The following is a 17,632-nucleotide window of genomic DNA, read 5'->3' as shown; positions in this document are numbered from 1 at the left end:
TATCTTCAAAGTGCTCCATGGCCTGGGCCCAGAATATCTAAAAGACAGTCTACATCTCTGGGATGAAGACTGATTAACAACTTCACTTCTCTAGTACAATGGAAATCTCCCAAGAAGAGTAAAGCTCCTCTGTGTGGGAGATAGAGTCTTCTCTGGGGGTGGTCAGAGTCTGGAATGAACTTGCCCAGGAACTAAGGTCCATCACAAACCTGACCACTTTCTGCTTCAAAGGCAAGGCACATTTCTCTGACCATGCCTTCTCCAATATAAACAGGAAGCAATATTTACTGATTTAAAAACAAAACAAGCAAACCCCATTCCCAATCAAAATAAGACTCTACTACACAAGCTTCTCCCTCTGGAGAGAGGATGAGAACACAAAATGCATGACAGATGTGTAATCACATTGCCTAATGCACTACTGGAGGGTGCTCAGGGTGTGTCTACACTGCAATAAAAAACTTGTGGTACTGAGTCTCAGAGCCCAGGTCAGCTGACTGTGGCTCAGGCTGGACAGCTAAAAACAGCAGTGCAGACATTCAGATTCGGACTGGAGCCTGGGCTCTAAAAGCCATCCCCCTCACTGAGTCTCAGAGCCGAGGCTCCAACCCAAGCCCAGGCGTCTAACAATGCTGTTTTTGACCCAGCAGCCCAAAACCGCTGATCTGGGCCAGCTGGGGCCATCCCGCAAGGCTTTTACTGCAGTGTAGACATACCTCCAATACTACAGTGACAAGAGCAGTATACAAATCTACATAAAATAAAAAGCATACCTTTAGATACACTGGTATGTAGACAAGGCCATTAAAAAGATACGAAGAGCATGAACAACTATTTGTTGATGAAAATAGAAAAAGTGTCATCGCTAGTCCAGAACCTAAAAATTTGCATAAAAAGTTTCTAGCCCTCATAGTTGGGAAGAAAACCTTGGCGTGATCCGGGCATAACAGAAATTCTCTCAAACAGATCCTAGAAAAAGGATATAGAACAGACTTAGTAACAGTGTTCGTAAATAATTAACATTCCTACATTAAAAAAGTGGCATAGGCCACAGTTTTTGCTACACGATAGAGTTGAATCAGTTCTGCTCAAAAAGTGTTAGCCCCCCCCCCCAAGAGAAAGCTTTAAATTGCATTCAGGTTTCCTGGCCAGTGCTCAATAGCTTTAGGCTTCCCCATTCTTCCAACTTGATGTGAACAGATTTGAATCCAAAGAGGAAACTGAAGGATTTTCACCAGATATGAAATATAACAAATGGAGGAGACTGATTATTTCACTGGCTGCCTAACACTGCGTTCCTCTGCTACTCCCTCTCTCAGCCTGGCTCTCCACCTGCTCCTCAGTCCCAATACTTATATTTTAAAAAACTAAATTTACACCCACACAACCCCATTTATCATTTAAGTTACTCAAATTTATAGTTTTCCACTTAACAGCTGGTAGGATTGTAATTTTAAGAGAACGGTTATTAAATAATGTCCCATTGGAAGATCAGTTAAGGTTGTGCACTGTAGTGGAGGTAAAGTGTTCTATGTATTGATATGTTAATAAGTGAATGAATACATTCTCCACACTGTTGGTGATTTAACATGTATTTCTAAAACTCAGTATAAAACTCCCCAAAGTTGGGGATTATGTCCTCTCACTCAGTCGCTCTGCCACTGGATAGGCAACTCGGCATGGTTTTCTTGCAACAAATGTAGTTCATGAAGAAGTTTTTGAATGACTGAAGAAATTTTGAATCATACATGCTCTTAGGTGGCCCTAGCATATCCAGAGAGCATCAGCTCAGATTTAGCTATTGTGTAGAATTTCAGCTACTCGGATCAGGCTTAAGCCTGGCTAGTACTCTTCCACTGATTTTGATAATGAAACGGAAAGTAGCAGCATGAATAAAGCAATCTATGCTATTAACATGTATAAAAATAAAGTTCAGGAAACAGCCTTTACCAATTAGGCTCATTCACTATCACTTGGGCTGTAAGGCAGTTATTGCAAGATCATAACACTTGGCTGTTCAAACAAAAAAAGATTTTATGACCATCCTCTAACTGAATTTTGCTCCTGCACTTAATGCAGAACAACATTACCTTTAAAAGAGAATTGCAGCTGGTATTAATGGTGACAAATGATTCTTTGCCATCTATCCACTCGGGTGGCTATGATCCAGGTGCAAACAAAAAGATGGACAGATGTTTATTGGAGAAAAATAAAGCAACTGTTACTTGAATGTTAGCAAGCCAGAGAGCTCTCAAGACTTTTTGTTGTGACATTTCTAGCAGGGTTCAGGTGTTAAAACAGTACATGCTTTTTGCAATAGGGTGAAACCACCATGTGTGATGAGAAATAGATTAACTTTATCAGTGACAATGTACACTCTCAAAAATAATTGAAGCAAAGACTAGGAGTAGCAGGAGCTCCAGTAGTAGCTAATATCAAAGGTGGCACCTGCCTATTTTATGGGTCAATGATTGCCTGGACATGATCTATATGAGATAGTGGGGCCAAGATTCCCAAAGTTCACTTTTCATGTAGTTGGTTTCCCTTAAAGTGTCAGGTTCTGCAACTAGTTTAATTCATTAAGTGAAAAGGGACCCTATATTGGCCTTATTAAAAAAAATTAAAAACCAAGGAGATGTAAACGCCCAATACAGGACATGGAAACTAAGGCCCCAGTTCAGCAAGGTCCTTATGAATGTGCCTAACTAAGCACAAGTAATTGCATTAACTTCAGTGCCACTACCAGTACTTGGAGTTAGGCATGTGCAGAAGTACTTGGATGAACTTTAATATTTCTAGAGGAAGCAGGCTTGTGCAATAACCCTGCTGCACCACTTAATTCCTTTCAAATCATAAACAGTCCAGCTGCTAATATTAACTGTACATATTTCCATGGAATGTGTAATTAAGGAGAATGGCAGTGGTATATTTATATCAAAAATATTCTGAGCTAAAGAGTGTCCAAGACATTAGTGTGTAAAATGCTATGCATGACCAAAGTAACAAGTCATTTTGCTCAAGAGACCTTGGGAAGGACAGGAAGAATTTGAAACCAAGTAGGCCTTCATAGAGGAGTGACCAGTCACCCAGCACATCACTGCTTCATGTTAAATCATGTGAATCTTCACTAGATGCCATATTAGCTTTATGGTTCTTAGATATTTTTGTAAGAACATTTTTAAGAATAACCAAATACAGATGTATGTTTTTACTGCACTGAACAGTCCTTCTTTGGAACGGTAGTTCATTTAAAACCAGGTAAAATAACTTTCCATCTTTATCTGAACTACTCTCTGGATCTGCATTGTGCAATCACCTATGGGATCTCTAAAATACAGACATTACTAAGCAATAAGTGCTACAACCTTGTTAAATCATGAAAAATTTATTAGTTATATATATATATATATATATATATATACTTTTATATATGAAGTTAAAAGTTTTCAGTGTTTTTGAATAAGCATTTTAGTTAGACATGAACCTACTAGTCTCATGTAGCTAAACGGAGATTAAATCTAGGATTAGTGCTTTGCCTTTGTTTTGTAATTCACTACCGTCATGTATATACAGAATTCATTTTCCTGTTAGAATACCAAGACTAGTCATATTGCAACATTTACATTCCTCATATAAAATGATGTGTAATGTACATTTTCATTACTGCAGAGATATATAAACATGTACAAAATAAACATTATTGTAGTTAACATACTTTGACCAGTTTTTTATTTTTTAGCAACACATCAAAAGCAGATGCATAAAAATTAAAAGTCAATGATTTAAAAACCTTTTTGACATTTGTGACCATTCACTTGTATTTATAAAAAATAGAAGAAATAAAGGCTTGTGTTTGGAGCCTTCTATTTTAGGAGGTCTCCAATAATGGTTATTTTTAATTAAAACCAACAGATCAAGCAACAAAAGATAATCAACATACGCCATGATCAGCCAGTCTGCTAATGTCAATCTTGATCACAAATGGATAATGTAAAAAGAACACATTTGTTCCCACAGCATAAAATATTGCACAAGAGCAGTTTCTTTTGAAGAAAATTTTTTTCCCAAATTGATCAACTGCAAAATGGTTATGCATTTAAAGAAGTTATATATTTGCATTTTCTAAAACACGGAACATTCAGTAACACTGTTAGAATGGTCATCCATCAACAACTTGCCAATCTACTCTACGGTATGTCAGTGATGAAGATTTGGCAAAGGTAGAAGGCAAAACAGTAAAGTGTGTGTATACATACATACATACATACACACACACACACACACACACACACATTATATATAAAATGGGTCAGGCAGCCACAACAGCTATCTAATCCAAGAGCTGGGCATTTTTAGTCATTTCACAACCTAACCCTTAAAGAAATCTCAAGTCTTAGATGCTCGTCACAGTGATGATCATACAGTAGTAGAGTAGGATTCCATTCTTTGCTGGTTCTTTCTCTTTGGAATAATCTTGTCCACATCCACAGTATCTAGGACACCTTCCTCAGTATCACTGTCACTGCTGTCTACCACAGTTGGGTCCAAAGCCATCTGTCCACTCCTTCTGGGTAAATGAAAGTGGACCCCACCCTCCTGTATGGAGTTACTTATAAAATCTTCATCAGAAGAATGAAGTGACTCATCATCTCCTATCAAATGGTTGACAATGTGAATCCCATCAAAAGTGGGTTGGTCTGAGATGCCTCTCTGACCTTTTAGGCATCTGATCTGTTAAAAACAAGAGTTAACATTTAATCACAGGTGAAGAGTCCAGCAACAAAAATAAAAACCAACATGTTCAAGAAATTAGTATCCTTGACATTCAATGATCATTTCTAAATGCAAGCAGGTCCAAGACTGCCAAGAGTTACTGCACTTGAGTGTTCAAGAAGAAACTTTAGAAAGGGAGCGAGTGGGTACTCTGCACTTTCTGAAATCAGGTCCTTTAAGATGTTCCAGGTTTGGTACCAAAAAGCACTAATCATGCTCCTGAAAATTTTGGACTGTATCTACAAGTTCCTCTAGTTATTGAGGCTAAATCTTGTGTCTTTGGACATCCCCAATGAGAATACAGCATAGCTGTGGGTTTTCCAGGTAGCCCTATTTATTACCAGACAGTTGCTACTTTTCTTCATGTCCTTTTGTGTATTATCTCAGGAAGGGTTTTTGTGCTTGTCATCTGACTAGGAAAAACAAGAGCAAAGCTTCTTTCAGGGAAGCAAATGTTTCCTGGAAGAGCAAGTAAACAGCATTTAACAGCAATGCAATTGGTTCTCTCCACCTTGAAAGATAAAGACCATCTTTCTCCCTACCCACTTAACCACCAATGAACTACAGCACAGGTTTTAACCTGCATTGTTGCTCTAAACTTACCTTCCCTCATGTAGTATAACAGATTGTATTCTCAATTTTACAGAGAAATGTCTTACAAAACAAAACTAGTTGGAACACAGATAAAATGTACTTAATATTTGCATTTCAAGTACACTAAACTGTAGTGATAAACTAGCTACTATGACCTTAGGTTTAAGCTATTCAGAAGTAAGAACAAAACTGAATGCTGAGCAAGTCGCATAATAACTTAGTGAAACTAATCGTAGCTGTTGGAAGATGTCTGTTAGGTTAGTTCTTAGAATTTCACCTAGACCAGTTTAGTCAATATGCAGGCGTCGATTTGACAGCTGCAGAGACAGCATCATGCTAAAAAAATCACAGTCATGCACAAAGGGCAAAAAATTGTTTTGTAGAAACTTCCTGAGGACATTTTGGGAGCTTAAAATGCTATGTAGGAAAATGCATCGAGTTCTGCTCTGCTAGATAAATAGTTGCTTGCAATGTAGGTTGTGAGAATGGTGAAGGCAAAATCTAAACACACAGAAGCTCTGATTAGAAAGACAGTGAACTATACAGAACAGCAACAAGCCCAGTTTAGGTTGCAGAGCTCTTGCGGTGAAATTCACTTGAGTGCTCACACTCTATACTAAAATGTGGTGCTGCTGCTGTCAGAGCAAAGCACAGAGATCTTCCACACTTGTTTGCAAAGGGGATAGTGTTCTCCACACAAGCCACACAGAATGGCACAAAGGGTGGGATTGGGAGCAGGCTAAGATCTGAGGAGCCGTGATTATTTCAGTGGCCTTAACATACCATGCGAACTGTGTGAAGGGGCTGCAGCTCCCATTTCACCCCTTAACAAGTGAAGTGGAGAGGAGGAGGGGGGAAGAGGAGAGAGAATGTGTTGAAGCCCCATATCTGGGACCAAAGCATGAAGGTGGATTTCACCTCTTCAATCTCCTATATTTTTACCTGCATAAATAGCTGAGTGAAATTTGCCCACATTGAGGGTATGTATCTTGTGCTGTATCTCAGTTATATCCCATTTTGTGTCCCACAATGTTAATAGATATATTCACAGAACATGTGCAGTACAATGTATCTGGAAAAAGTCATCAATTCATCTACCTGGTTGAGAAAGGGCTATACAAATCAGTTTATCTGCACTTTAGTGACAGAATCCCATAACATGGATTGGACAAACCCTAACATTTCCAGCATTTAACTATGGTTTTTCTAAAGCTAAACTGGACTGAGGATGGAACACTGCAAAAAAGGGGAAAGCCCTGTCACATTGTAATATGGAACAAAACGTATCAGGGCTGCACTGGTACACCACTGGTGCTTTGCTTCAGTTCTATTGCAAGGCTTGAGTTCCAACACTAACTGCCCTCAAAGACGTGAGCCACTGCTGTCTGAACTATTTTTGCAGAAAGAAACACCTGAACAAAGCAAACTTATGCGGGGGGTCAGTCATGCATTTAGCTAAGATGAAGGTAGAAATATAGTTACATGCTTTTAAGTAGCAGCATCTGCAGGCACTTGTGGGGTGACACAGCCAACTGGGGCTGGACAAGCCAGTTGGTGGAAAACTAAGTTGGAAAAGTTGGTGGAAAAAATAAGTGGCCAAAACCTTGCTCCATTCCAAACCCTGAACTCAAGTCTGGATAAGCAGCTTTTCCTTAGGATCTTTCTATCCTTGTATAATATCAGATTCTGTATTATGTATGAAGCAATCAGTTTAAAAAACACAGCAGATAGGCTAAGCCCCTTGGAGTGTGAAATTTCACATTCTGGGGCTGCCATTCTGGATTCACTTATTCTGAGCAATAAAAACTACTTTGGAAGCTTGAAATCCCAATACTTATTTGGGTTTACTAAAAATGTGAATATTGCTATTCAAACCCAAATGTCCTGAAGTGAAATGTCAGTGCACTAACCTACTGCAAAACCCGGACTTCTCCTCAGTGGAATAAAAAAATAGCAAGTTTTATCTGTGAAACAGAAAACTTTCAAATAAAGTTTGTTGGGTTTTAATTGAAGCAAGTCCAAAATAATCTGAATTGTACTATCGTATTTCATTCTTTCTAAGAATGAGCAATTATTAGAAAACTGAAATCCTGAAAATAGCTACTGTTCAAGAAATAACTGTACGGGTATCACTGTCCAAAATTCAAGGCAGTGCATAATATCAGTGCTAAGGAAGTGCTTAGACACTTACAATACAATAGGTTTATGAGCATATCTATAGGTGCTAGTCAGCAAAACCTATGTTGCACAGATCTTCCAGTCCTTTCCTGTGCCCAGTGAATTTACTATGGACTGAAGGCTTACCCCGAGTATGCGAAGCGGTATTCAGCATGACCTGCAAGTGCTCTGTAGTGATCGGATGCCACAGAAGCTGGTACCAATTTAAGAATCTAAGCTGATAGTACCTTTGCATTTGAGGATCTACAGCATCTTAAAACTCTTTACAAGTATTAGTGAATTGAGGATCAGCATGTCTCACAGGTAGGCCATATTCTCTATTTTATAATTTGGGGAAATGGAACCGATAGAAATTAACTAATTTATCAAAGTCAGAGGAAGTCTGGGCAAGAGGCAGGAATAAAATCTAGGTTTTCTGGTACCATCCATGACCATAAGATCACTCTTCCTCTTGAAGGAAAGAGGGTTGGCCCTTCAAGGACAGCCCAGATTGAGCAGGGGCTGGAGTTACGTCCCTGGGCTTACCACAGCAGTTGCTAGCCAGTGAAGCCCTTTGTGAGCGAGACTACCACTGGTTAAATTCCAGTTCTTCCCAAGTGGTGGGAGTGGCTTTCCTTCCCATAAAGGTGTTAACTGGCCTCGTTTTCATCTCTCCCGTCCCTGCCACATCTGAGAGACACCTGGAGGCTGCTTCATGCAGTGGTCCTGCAGAGGGCTCTGGCCTGATCAGGCTTGGGAATACAGCAGGCCTGGTAGACCCACACATGTTGGAGGGAGGCCATTAACAGCTTAAGGTGACTGTAGCCTTACCTATACTTTCACTGCTGCCTCGACAGGATGCCTTTAGGAGGAGATCTTAAGAGATCATAAAGTTGGAGTCACATGACCAAAAAAGGTTCTTGTCTCCACCTTTGTCCCCTCTCTGTCATTCACAAAGTTAGCAGCATCAAGAACAGAAACTCAGTAGTTCACAATATTTGCTTATATGAGCCTTCTCATGTAGGAAGGCAGGAATTAGAAATGTTTTGAAAACAGAATGCATGCTTTGTGTTAACGGCTAGAACACCCAGAGGCCATGATTATAAACACTGTGAAAGGCAAATAGAACTTACATTTATGAATTCAGAGCAGTTGAAAGAAGACAGGCATGTAATATTTACAATCATGTCACTGGACCCTGGCAATATACTCTTACCTGAAGCTGACTGCATCATCAAGCCATGCATGAAGGAAAGATAGCAGAGAGAAATTTTCAGGTTTTAGCAGAATTCAAAGTTTTTCCATATTAAATGTCGCAAATGAAGGGCACTGACAAAAGCTCTCAGACTGGTTATATTTTTAAGATGCGCCCTGTACATCTGTTTGAAGCTATAAAGGAAACATTTCTATACAATGTTTAAATGTCAGTCTAAACTAAGTTTTAAAATGAAAAAATGCAATGAAAAACAGATTGATTTTACCAGGATCAGAATATTAATCTTAATAGAGATTAAGGCACCAAAGGGAGGCAGACCTTTAAAGTCATTTCTGTTTGTTTTAAAGATTTTAGAAACCACAGTTCTAAAGTGGTCAAGAACTGTACTTCATGTTAGATACAAAAATGCTTGCCTAGCAATTTCTTGTCTGGAAATTGGAACATAGTATGGATACTGTTTCCATTGAAAAACAGTCGGTTCACAGTAGGAAAACAGATTATTTATATTAAATCCATGTAGAAAAGCAATAATGGATTATGCAAGTCTTAATATTAAAGCAGGAACAGTCTGAAGAAATCAAAGCCCCATTTTGTTCTGTACCTGAGTAAGATTTCCTGATCAACATCAACGCAGACATGATTCAAAAGAAAACTAAACTGTTACTGAAACTATATACTAACCACTGCATCTAACGAGAGTAAGTGAACATCATAAGAGACTAACAGAATGCTGTCATCTTGCCAGCCTCATGAGGCAGATTTAGGAGTGAAAAAAATCAGATTCCATTAGAAGCCATGGGGGGGGGGGAAGGAAATCAGACAGTTAAGTAAAAATGTAAGAGCCATTGGTAAAAGCAACTTAGTTTGAACACATTTAAAATTCTAAAGTTTCTTAGAATTTTAACTTCCTGTGGTATCTAATGGGATCTGAATTCTTAGTCCTCGTTGAGCTCATAATTGTTAGCCTCTGTCCTCTGCTAAAAGTAAAATACTGTTTAAGATAGTGGTTCTAACCTAGAGACCGTCACTAGAGAGAGATACGGGAACAGTGTCAGCTCATTATAAAAAGCCTCAACTCCTTTACTATAGGTATTCTTTAAGTAAACATTTAGCTCAAAGGAAATTATGAGGTAAACCTGGTAGCTTAAATTGTTTAACAATCAACAAGGAAACAGGTTTTAAGTTTCAATTAAAACTGAATTTCTTCTCCTTAAAGGTGAACTGTAATGCAGAAATACATTTCCACACCCAAAACCCCCACTTCAAAATGAAGTTAAGGTTGCAAACACAAATTCAGACAATCAATTTTTCCTTTCAAGAAGGTTAGACTTAAAGCAAATGTCTGAAACCCCAAATGGTTAAGGTTGCACTTCCACAATAAGCCACACTTCTGAAACACAACCTGAACTCTGCAACAGGAGAGGAGACAGACACATAGTTAGTCTCATAGTTGCAGACATAAGTATCAGCAATCTATCACTTAAAACAGGCCTTCATAAAAGTGAGTGGTCATAATGCGATGGTCCAAATGGGGTTCAATAAACTAAAATAAAATTCAATTTAATTCCCTATGCATTCCACTGCAAATTTAGTTTCCATATACATCGAGACGATTAGGTTTGCCTTCTGTCACTGATCTTAGGAAAGGCAGAAGCATGATATTAGTAATTAACAATTGATCTTCAAAAAGGCAACTGATCTTCAAAAAGGCAGAAGCATGATATTAGTAATTAACAATTGATTGCTTTAAAGCAAACATTTTACTAGAATTAAGACAGCACTTTAATACATCTTTCATGTTTACAGTAATTTGCAGGACTGTTTTCACTCAAATGCAGGATCAAATGCAAAAGATCAAGGACAGATGTTTGAGGAGCGCTGTACAACTGGTCCATAAATCAAGATACTCCATAAGTGAAGCCAACAATGCATATTGCACCATTCCTCTATTAATGAACAAATACTCTTTAATCCCAATTTAAAGGAAATTGTACAGTACTTTGATTCATTGCAACTACTACTTACTTGCAACTATACTGGACAGACTTCATGTTGTGGTTTTTATTTCAGTGACTGCATTTCCTGTTTTACTTACTTTTTAGTTAATATTAACAGCTGCATCCTCAAGCCAGGATATTATGCCTGGAACTTTAATTTTAATTTTAAAGTTTGTGGGAATTTACTTAGTTTTTTGGTTTTAGATGGCCCTCAGGTCTGTGGGACAGAAGTCTTGTTCTTGCAAACACCAGGTGGTCCACAAGAAAGGAGGACGTACCAATCTGACTACAGGAGGTGCTGAGGCAAGGCAATATCCCCTTAGTCTGCTTGTCACAGTCTCCTACTAACCAGGGTCCTGAAGCACTGTTCTGCAGAGGATCGTAACACACGGGACTAAGGTCTGCAAGACCAGAATCCTATTATTGCAAATGTTTAGGTTCTCAGGATCAGTGCTCCTTTCTCTCACAGACTTGGAGAGTAGCTGCCCTCCTGTCCATTCCTAATGTTTGAAGGACTGGAGATCTCTTTCCAAGGTCCACAGGAAGGGTAGATATGGCTGGTAGGAGGATGGGGGGGGGGGAGGAGGGGAAGGTCAGGGGACATCAGTAGAACCAGGGGAAGAGCTCTCCATGGAGAGGTTTGTGGAAATGAAGACTTCTTCCCCATACACATCCTGTTTTCTCTACATGGGGACTTGAGGTGGCTCGGAAAAGCCCAGTAAGCTAAAGGGTCAGGATGACTGAATGCCATATGAGCTTTTTATAACTGGAGGTTCATCAGCTCCTCTCACCGAAGACCGATGAGGGGTTCTCCCCTTCTGCTGACCTGAATGTGGGGGAGATGTGACCCCCTGATAGCCTCCCACCACTAGTCTCTTGCTTTCTCCAATGCCCTACCTAATCCCAGATCTAAAATCTGAAGAAAAAGGGTTAGCTCCTTATGGGCTTTCTGAGGTCTGCATGGAGAAGAGGACCCCCTCTCCTCCGAGTCTTAGGAGGCACCAGGTCTCTGCTGGAAGAGTCCAACAAAATATAGTTAGATACACCCCACAATATACCCCCCCAAAAATCCAGTAACTCTATTGTTAGCATGGATGGTGGGTGAAGCTTCCCCTTGGGAAGGCTAGCTCCCTGTCCTGCCTCTTTTGACCCAGGCCCCACCCACACTCCAACCCCTGATCTGCCCCAGACCCCGACCCCCCTGCTCACCACTGCGTGCAGGTTGAACGCGGGGGAGGAGGAACTCGGGGGGAGGGCAAGTGAAAGGGGGGGGGAAGAGAGGAGGGACACATGCTGCAAGCAACAGTAGGGTGGAGAGATGCAGGGAGTAGCAGCAAGGAGGGGCGTAAAAGAAGGACGTGGCAAGGGACACAGTGAGCAGCAATGACAAGAACCTCCAGAGTTCAGACTCCAAGATTAGGGCCAGGGGTGGTGGTGGCCCGGCATGCTGGAGAGGAGCAGAACAGCTGTCCAAGCCAGGCAGGCAGAAAGCCAGCAGGGAGCGGAGAACACTGCCTGTGCTGAGCTTTTACATGCACCATGCAGGTTCCCGGTTGGCTGAGGAAGTGGTAACTACTACTCGCTTCCCGGGTTCATCAGTCATCTTCCTGGGGAGTTCAAGTAGCAGATACCACCTCTTCCTCAGCCGCTGGGGAACCTGCATGGCACATAAAAATTTCTGTCCTCCCAGCAGGGAAGGAAAGAGGTGGGACCACCACGGTCCAGGGCATCCAGGGGCGCAGCAGTGGTGGCTGTAACAGGGAAGGCTTAGCCTTTCCTGGCCTTTGATACCCGCTGCCTATGGGTGTCATTACGGAACAATTTTGAGTCACTTCAAATTTTCTACAAAAATTCTGTTTTAGCCCAAGCTCGAACTTACTAATTGAGGATGATGTAATGATTTTTATAGCAGGGACCAACACTAGGCTTACCATATATCCTGTTATACCCTTAACTATGGAGTGTAGTTGTGCCATTGCTCCATACAGTCTCTGCCCTTTACTGTTTGCTGCTCGGATAGGAACAACCTCTCTTTCCTGTCCAGAAACTTTTTAAAAAATTGTTTTATACAAACATTAGTAATATGCATAGAATTCTCTGCATGTTGCTGAGAACTGAAAAGAAATAGTGGTATCACAAAAAGCGAAAACTGGCAATTTTCCCGGCTGTCAGTTGATGGGGGAGGAGATGTGGCGTAAAAGAAGGGAAGTGAAGGCCTCATATTTGTAATGCACAGAAAACAAAAAAAGAGTAAAATATTTGGGGAAATTGAGGTAGCCATTACATATCATAACAAAGCAGTAAAAAAGCATAAAATCATTTCTTCCCCCTGTAATTCACCTTGAACCAAATAATTTCATCTCATCCCATTTAATTTTATACACATTTATATCCTGCAACACTAGGATTTTATTTTCCTAGTACGTGCTCAGATTCCAGCAGTTGGATTGTACTACTGACTGCTGACACCATGAAAAGTAACTGTAGCTTTTTAAAAAGGGGGAAACTGCAATGCAATACACAAGATTTTAATCACAGTATCTAATTAAAGAGTAGAATGAGTCAGTAAGTGTGTCTAAAAACAAATAGGCAAACTAGAAGCTGCTGCTTTGACAATCTGATGCATAGGAATTGTAGGTTAAGGACAGGAAACGCCTTCATCATGCATACTAATGCAGTGCAGCAAGAGACTTTCAAAACTGGTTTTTTGGGTTAACAGTGAATAATACAGCACTAAACAGTGTCAAAAATACAACTAAGGCATAAATGACATTTCTGGTCTCTGGTAAATATTAAAATGCTGAACTGCATTTTTATGTCTCAAGTTTGCTTCCTAGCAGAAGCTTTAGTCTGATCTATCAGTAAAATGGAAAGTCCCATTGGCCTCCATTTACACTGGCCTTGAAATAGAGTTTGGAAACAATGTTTGAACATCAACCAAACAGCTAAGTTTGGCTGGTTAGCGTGGTAATTTAAAGACTGCATTCGGGCCCAACTTAGTACATTTGAACAGTTAATTGGAACTCTAGTCTAGCATTCTCGGAGTGAGAACCCAGCACCATTCACTGTGAATGAGATATTTGGTGACTGGCATTTCTAAAAACAAACCGTGAACATTCATTTTAATAGATATTTAGTAAATAGAACTAACTGGCTAAACAACTAGGCCCTGCCCTTTATGAACAGGAAGTACAGACAGTTATCCACTACCATATTCTAGCCAAGGATTTTATAATGCCACTATCACCATAGTACCCATGTGCCTTCCACCTAAAATAGATTAGCAGTTAAAGAATCCAATACAGGGCTGGAAGGGAGTTTGAGAAGTCATCTAAATCCATCCCCTTGCACTGAGGCAGAACCAAATATACTCAAGACCAATCCTCACAGGTGTTTGTCTAACCTCTTCTTAATACCTCTAATGATTAGGATTCTACAACCTACCATAATGAAGTCTCTAGAGGACTTCACACAGTGTCTGGCTGTTATCCCCTTTTGGGGATATAAAATGATTTTTGGAGTAGAGTTTGATTTGCTAGAGGTTTTGGGGAGGGGTGTGTGGCAAGGGGCAGCCAGAAGGAAGTGCTATTGTCATTCTCATTATGGCAGAAAGTCCCCTCCCCCTCTCCGAGAGGAATGTGGTCCGACTCTGGATTTGTTTAATCCCTTCTGGAAGTTTTTCCCATAGCCAGATCCTCTTGACCAAGAATATTTTGTTCCTAGAATTCCTGTGCTTCATGCTGGGCTTAGTGATCTGTATTATCCAGAGGAACACAACTCTCATCAGTTCATAAATAGAAATTCAGTTTTTAATGTATCCAGGGCTTGATCCATTAATTGGTCTGGCAATTAGGACAAACAAAACTTTGAACTTGCAACAGAAATGGAATAGAAGCCAACATAACACTAGAGCTTGGGTTGCCATGAGTACATCAAGTCCATAACACAGAGGCAGCCCTCAGACATATTCTGTAGCAGCTGGAGCCTGTGCACAGTTTCCACATTCAGCTTCATATCAACATGACTGGTTCTCTTTAAAAATGCAAAAGATGCGCTGGATTGAGATAATTTTAGTTTACTTGTGAACAGTGGGAGTGAAAAGGGTAACAGTGATAACAGTACTGCAGCCATGATGAATGGTGAAGATATGCAGTTAACCCCTTAGATCCTGTGATAACCATTGCTAACTGCTCAATTTTCCAATTTCTGACAGATGATCTAAAAGTCATTTTCTTTTCTAAACTATTAACAATTTGAAACAAATGCATAATGTTAACAGTGGCATACAAACTGAAATACTAATGCAAAATGAACTTTGCTGACCATATCACTAGACAGAGTTCAAACCATAGCAATGTGTCATAAGTGAACAGCAAAACGGTAGCAACAAGTTTCCAAGATTGAGTCATTTCAGGGTTATTTTTATAGCACCTATTTAGTACTTTTGGTCTTCTCATTTTGTATTCTCAGGTTCTGGAAATCATATCCAGTCTTGTAATAAAGAATGCTTTCCAGTGGCTATACAGATGATGGCAGGGAACATGCAACTGTATGTAAATCAATTAAAACCATGAAACGTTATGTAAATGTTAATGTATTAAAATCTCATCTCCAGTTGCCTTCTAGTTTTGAATTTCAGAGTGTTCTGCATTTGTTTTTACAAACATGAATACAAGGTTTTGGGTTGGTTTGTTTTTTTTTATTATAGAAAGTGGTTTTACATCTTTATCAGTTATCAAGGGCTCAAGAGCCTAAAGGAAACATGATGCTAACTGTGTGCTCTGTATCAGCTTTACCAAAGCCTAAGCTGCTGTATTGTAAACGTGACAAAGATTAAAACTAGCGACAAATGTTCAGACCAGAAGGCTTCCAGTGAATCAGAACAGGAAACCAATAAAAGCCATCAATGGGAGGTCATGACTTTTTGATCACTGCACTATATGACTGAAAATGATGGTTTTAATCTATTGCCATACAATCCAATTAAACTTTCAAATTCTATAGCAAATACATGATTGAAATAGTAGCAAAAAATGTTGAGAGAAGTGTACTTTACTGTTAAGCTACCCCTATTTATAAAAAAGTATTTTGTCATTACAAATTAAATTTAGCTCATTCAAGTCATTTTTCTAAAATCTAGAAAGTTTGTTGTAATAAAACAATGTGATTTGAAAAAAGTTTTCAGCTGACCTAAACCTGCAAAGGTGCTATCGATATCTAGTTGATAGGTGGAAGGAAAATTCCCAGAATCTCTTCCTACAAAGAGCTTCTAATGCAAGTGTTTATTTGGAATAAAGAAATGGCAACTAAATATTTTATAACAGAATTATGACCACATTGAATGCCCTGCAACTGCCCTGTGACTCCATGGACAGGGAACTACCTAAATACCTCTACTCTTCCCAATAGTAGACACCTATAAATAAACCTTTTTTTTAAAAAAAATTAGCAAACACCGAAACATTAATGAGAAGGCATTGGTTGGCACAGAGGGTGAATATGTATGTGTTATGGACATAGATGATGCCATTACGACACTTTCACTTCATACTTTTACTCTGTCTTTGTAAAGCAAGAGTTGATCCTGGCATTCTTACATTGGCTAGGAAACAATTGCTCCCCATCCCAAATAAGAGTTCTATCCACCATGATTGCATCTCTCTGATCAGGCCCAGCCTAAAACTTTTAGGAAGGTAACAGAGGAGTCTTTGTGATAGAAGACTGTGCAAGTATCATTCAATGGTGTGTGGCCTCACTCCCCCCAAATTTATGCTGAAGTGGAACCCAGCTGTTGGTGCTGGGATCTGTAAGATGTTGGCAACATCTCACACAACCTTTGCAAGGAAAAACTGGTCAAATAAACTAGAGTTACAGGGCCTACTAGGTCCTCAGTCACTGGGAAATTGTGCACATTCTGGTGAATTTTAAACACTTTGCAGTCCCTGCCACAACCACGAAAATTGGAAGTACACTAAAAAAACACCAAAAAACCATCCCTCCCATCCCCCACACACCCTGACCTAAGAACATTTATCAGAAAGTTTAAGTGACTTGACTAAGGCGAAAGAAGAAATCCGTATTAATGTTAGTATTAGAATGCAGGACTCACTTGTTCTTCGACTCCTGCTTAGTTCACAATATCATGAGGCTTCATACCACTGAGTTGCCTTTATTTGTGGTCAGAGGCCACGCTGGCTAGTTATGGGAGATGGCTCAGCTGCAGGAGGGATTTTATAGTGACCCTAATGACAGCAGCAGCCTGGGCAGTACCACTTCTCACCGAGCTACACACAGGGATCTGTTGTAAAACTGGGGCTTAGGCGGCCTACTCCAATTGTGAGCTTAATTGGTGGAAAGTGGGTAAAGGTTCATAAGTTGTCCCAATGACCTGTTATATAAACTTGTTTTAAAAAGATGCAAAGAAGAAACAGATTGAATTAATTTAAACAAAAGGTCTACTGATACCACCAAAGGACTGTATTAAGATCATGTTTGGTAAATGAAAGGAGTGTGGAAACTAAAATTTAGGCGTAATTGGGGACAAAATAATAAGACGATGGACTATTCTGTCCATCACCCTTTTGGGGCCCTTAAAGAGAGGCTTTAAAGGGGAAAAGGGCAGGACTATCACCATTACTACAGACCCAGAAGAAACATTTCTTACTGCAACATCCAGATCTCTGCACACCACTGGGAATGCCTGACCATCAGTGCTGCAAGGACATGTGAGATCCTGCTCTGTCTTCTCCTTTGTGTCTCACTTTCTACCCTTCCCCTCCACTATTTTCCTCTGGTCCCATCTGTTGGCTTTTCACCTGATCCTGATATCAATTGCACTACATGGCAGCAGCATAACAAAATGAGAAAACCCTTCCAGCTCTGTTTAGCCTAAGAA

The 17,632-nt window shown here is 39.9% G+C and overlaps 1 protein-coding gene across 6 annotated transcripts in view; it reads right to left on the bottom strand.

Annotated features, from left to right (window-relative positions):
• Positions 1 to 2,892: 2,892 nt before the first annotated feature.
• EVI5 (ecotropic viral integration site 5) overlaps positions 2,893 to 17,632 on the bottom strand; it is a 111,390-nt gene continuing 96,650 nt past the window's right edge. For 5 of the 6 annotated variants that reach the window (XM_067538469.1, XM_067538470.1, XM_067538471.1 and 2 more), the window contains one exon: positions 2,893 to 4,731. In XM_067538469.1, the coding sequence (XP_067394570.1) occupies positions 4,417 to 4,731 (315 nt within the window). In that variant the 3' untranslated portion in view covers positions 2,893 to 4,416. The remainder of the gene's footprint in view (positions 4,732 to 17,632) is intronic. The other variant, XM_067538475.1, reaches the window with a different exon arrangement.

Source organism: Emydura macquarii, unplaced genomic scaffold, assembly GCF_026122565.2.
Source record: "Emydura macquarii macquarii isolate MOO-44397 ecotype Brisbane River unplaced genomic scaffold, CSIRO-AGI_Emac_v2 contig_480, whole genome shotgun sequence".
Taxonomy (NCBI): Eukaryota; Metazoa; Chordata; order Testudines; family Chelidae; genus Emydura; species Emydura macquarii.
This window is presented reverse-complemented; position numbering and strand designations above follow the sequence as displayed.